General features: G+C 48.0%; 1 protein-coding gene across 1 annotated transcript; it reads right to left on the bottom strand.

The window, feature by feature from the left end:
* Positions 1-204: 204 nt before the first annotated feature.
* On the bottom strand, positions 205-1,284 carry LOC142071039 (olfactory receptor 52R1-like). The gene has a single exon (XM_075125267.1). The coding sequence runs from the start codon at positions 1,282-1,284 to the stop codon at positions 205-207; it is 1,080 nt and encodes a 359-aa protein (XP_074981368.1).
* Between the last annotated feature and the right edge of the window lie 3,224 nt (positions 1,285-4,508).

Raw genomic sequence — 4,508 nt, 5'->3', positions numbered from 1 at the left:
GGGAATAGGCACAGAGGGGGGAAAGGACTTGAGGGAAGAGGAAGGGCAAGGGGGTGTCAGATGTCCAGTTATCAGCAATTAGAAAGGTGACAAATCTAGGAGTTAATGAGCTGTACACAGACTGATCCCCCAGTTTATTATGCTTACAGAACACAGTAAGGCCAGGAGTGGGTTTAATATCTTTTTGACTGCTCAGTCAGTGATTCAGGGAAGAGGGCCCAGCACCATGTCACCAGCCAGCTTTGCACGGAGCTCGGTCTGGGAGCCAGAGCACCAGCAGAAAACTTTAGTTCCTTTAAAAGTAAAGAGCCAGAGCAGCCTGTCCTGGATCTGTTTGGTCCTCACCCCATAGATGATGGGGTTTACCATGGGGGGCACCAGGAGGTATGCATTGGCCATGAGAACATGGAAATGCAGGGCCACGTTATAGCCAAACCGGTGTGTGAGGAAGGAGAAGAGACCTGGGATGTAAAAGAGTAAGATGGCACAGAGGTGGGAGCTGCAGGTTCCAAAAGTTTTGAGCCGGGCATCCTTTGTGGGGAGGCTGAAGATGGCCCTGAGGATCTGGGTATAGGACACAGCGATAAAAAACACATCCAGACCCGTCACCAAGAATGCTGCAGAGAGGCTGTAGTAACTACTGACATGGATGTCTGTGCAGGCCAGTTTCACCACAGCCATGTGCTCACAGTATGTGTGAGGGATGATGTTGGTTCTGCAATATGGCCACCGCCTTGTCAGGAAGGGATAGGGCAGTACAAGCATGCCTCCACGCAGCACCATGGCGAGGCCCACCTTGGCCACCACAGGGTTTGTCAGGATGGTGGAATACCTCAGGGGATGGCAGATGGCCACATAACGATCCAAAGCCATGGCCACAAGGATCCCAGACTCCATCACTGAGAAGCTGTGAATGAAGTACATCTGGATAAGGCAGGCACTAAAATCTATCTCCCTGGAATTGAACCAGAAGATGCTCAGTGTTTTGGGCAGGATGGACGTAGACAGGATCAGGTCGGTGACGGCCAGCATGCAGAGGAAATAGTACATGGGGACATGGAGGCTCGGCTCCATATTCACGATGAACAGGATGGTGAAGTTCCCCAAGACAGCTATGGAGTACATGGCAGAGAAAGGGATGGAGATCCAGACATGGGCCGCCTCCAGGCCAGGAATGCCCAGCAGGATGAAGGTGGAGGGGTTGGTGAAATCGGTTTTGTTGGAATCTGACATGTAGAAAGGGAGAAGGTGTCCAACGCTCAGGCACAACGGTGTCTCTTGCATGTACCGTACATTCCTCTGTATGTATCTAGTGTGATGGTCGCAGTACAAATGCCTGGTGGAGAGACAATGTTAATATGAGACATTACATGCCCTTCTGGAAGCTGTTATCATAGGTAAAGCAGATTGGTTGTTCTTCACAGAAAAATGACATTTTCATTACTCAGATAAATGAATTATGAAGAACTGACCCTACTAATGCCAATTCCATATTTTATGGTGCTCCATGCATCAATAATTCCTACACATCATGGTGTGGAGAACCTTAATACGAACCGGCAGGAAATATGAGTGTGGATACTGGTTATCCAACATTGTTCCTTAGGCCTTGTCTATACTGTGAAGTTTTTTCACCAAAAGGCAGCTTTTGGTGAAGAAACAGTGGAGGTGTATACTCTGCAAAGCCACTTTCGATGATGGAACTCCTCAGTTTCAGTGAGATTATAAAACCACCTTGATGAAAGTTGTAAGGCTTTTTAATCAAAAGTTTTGTCCCCAAAGTGCCAATATGGACATTTGCACTTGATTTTATCGCAGTAATAGGCCTCCCGAAGGCATCCCACAATGCCCATCCTGACCACTCTGGTCAGAAATTTCATCTCTGCTACCCTGCATCCAGGTAAACTTCTTCCACCTGCCCCCCATCTAAAGTCTCGGGAATTTTGAAATTCCTCTTCCTGTTTGCTTGGCATGGAGAGCTTACAATACATGTTCCCAGGTAACCATGGTGAATCCATGCAGAAAATGCTCTCCCCCGGGACCACTGCGGAGCTGCTGGATCTACTCAGTATTTGGGGAGAGGGGGCTGTGCAATTTCAGCTGTGCTCCAGTTGTAGGAATTTCAATACCTACACACAGATTTCGTGCACCTTGTGGGAAAAGGGCTATGATCGGAACATACTGCATTGCAGAACAAAGGTAAAGGAGCTGAGGCACACATACCCGAAGGCAAGGGAGGCAAATGGTCACTCCAGTGCTGTGCCCCAGACCTGCTGTGTGTATAAGGAGTTGGATGCTATCCGTGGAGGCGACCCCACCTCCATGGCAGAGAACCCTGTGGATAAATCCCCTGGGTTAGAACTGACAGAAACTTGACCTAATCCAGAGGAGGAAGTCATCGATGAAGCACTGAATACATTAGGAGACGTGGAGCCCGTGCCGGGTTCGCCCAGTGCTGCGTCCAGTCAGGAGTTGTTCTCCATTCTGGAGGTGTCCAGACAGTCTCAGCAGTCACAATCAGGCGAGCCAGAAGCTGGAGAGGAGAACCTTGGTAAGTGATTTTGCTTTGTGAAGTGTGGAGATGCGTTGAGGGAAAAGAAATGTACAATTCTGGCTGTGTTTCTGTGTGCTGGGTATTTTCCCGTGCAGCTAGACAGTACGGTGGAAGAGGGTGTTGATACACACCGAGATGTCACTGGAAATCCCCCAGAGAGATCTCTAGGAAACTTTCCTGCAGGTACTCCACAATCCTGTGCCGGAGGTTCCTTGGCAGAGCTGCTTTGTTCCTTCCCCCATTGAGGGACACTTTCCTGTGCCATTTGGAATTACTTGGACAAGGACCAAAGCGGCACACAGGCAAGCAACATAGGGATGGGGGAGGAAACAACAAGTGTGTAGTAGATGCGCACTTGCTTCCTTGCTTCCCGTCAGGAGAGAGATATCTGCCACAATGACCCCCACCAGTGGAAAAGGGTGGGAAACTTTAGAATATTGCTCCCTGAGAAGTGCTCCACGACCCCTTTCACAGTGCTTTTCTCCCACACACAATGTCCCCTACTCCTGGGTAAACTCATGATGCTTGTGGTGTTCACCAGCATGTGTGCTTGTCAAGGGTCAGCCAGAAAGTGATCGATGTATTACCAGCGGTATATTTTAATGTCGTGTTTCAATCCTGTACGTGTAGTTAACAATAATGCTTCTGTTTATTGTTACTTGAGCTTCACCAGATATGTCCTTGAAAGGAGGCACCCCCTCCACTCCAGCCGGGCGTCTCCACCAGATAGGAAAGAGCACAAGATGGAGCAAGGAAGATATGTTTCAGGAGGAGCTTCAGCACTCAGAAGCAGAGAAGATGGAATGCAGGAAGTGGATGGAATATGACAAGCAGGAAAGAAAAGGAAATGAGGCATGCCCTAGGGATGCAATGGGGAGGCTGATAAAAGTTTTGGAGAAGCAAGCCAACATGCTGCAGTCCCTTGTAACCCTCCAGACTGAGCAGATGTGTGTCTGCCCTCCCCTTCAGCATATTCAGAGCTTTTTCCCATGCCCTCCCCAAACTCCACCCGAACACTACTTTCTGATTTCTGGGACTTCACACTTTCCCCTACACTCCACCCCTGTAGACAGCTTTTTAAACGACAGCTGGAAGTATGCTCAGCTCTAAAATCAGTCCTCCCCTGGCACCTTCCCCTCCCAAGAATGTGAGTTTGTCTCTGTGTGTATGCATAGTATTGTGTTTTTTGACAATAAAAGCATAGTTATTTGAATAATAAGCACTCTTTCTTTGTTTTCATGGAAGTTATGATAGCAGATGGCAGCAGTAAACAAGCAAGTGGTTTTATCATTTCCTTACATTAAATCCTGGGCTTGAACAAAACTGGACTTCATTATGCATTACAATCCCAAGCATAGCAACAAACATTACTGGTTCTCAACTTCAAAGTGTTGCCTCAAGCCTCCCTGATTCAAATTCTCCCCCTTTGTGCCCCTCTAATAGCCTTGGTGTCTGGCAGCTCAAAATCGGCAGACAAGCATCATGTCTCAGCAGTCCACCTCTGAGCAAACTTTTTGCCGTTTCCTTCACAAATATTATGCAATGTGCAACAAATGACTACGACCATGGGAATATTTTCCTCAATAAGGTCTAATTTGCCAGAAGGGCCTCGCCAGCGTGCCTTTAATCTGCCAAATGCACATTCCACAGTCATCCTGCACCTACTCAGCCTATTGTTGAAATGCTCAACAGGTTTCCCATGTACGGCTTTCATAAGCCCTGGCATTAAGGTGTACGCTGGGTTTCCGAAGGGTCACTATGGGCATTTTGACATCCCTATGGGGATCCTCTGGTCTGAAAAGAAAGTTCCCCTTTGCAGCTTTCTGTAGAGGTCGGTGTTCTGAAAGATTTGTGTATCGTGCAATTCTCCGGACAACCCTGCACTGATGTCAATTAAATGCCCTCGGTGATCCACAAGCACCTGTAACAAACACCATGGAGAAGTACCCCTTCT

This window comes from Caretta caretta, chromosome 1 (assembly GCF_965140235.1).
Source record: "Caretta caretta isolate rCarCar2 chromosome 1, rCarCar1.hap1, whole genome shotgun sequence".
NCBI classification, from domain to species: domain Eukaryota; kingdom Metazoa; phylum Chordata; order Testudines; family Cheloniidae; genus Caretta; species Caretta caretta.
This window is presented reverse-complemented; position numbering and strand designations above follow the sequence as displayed.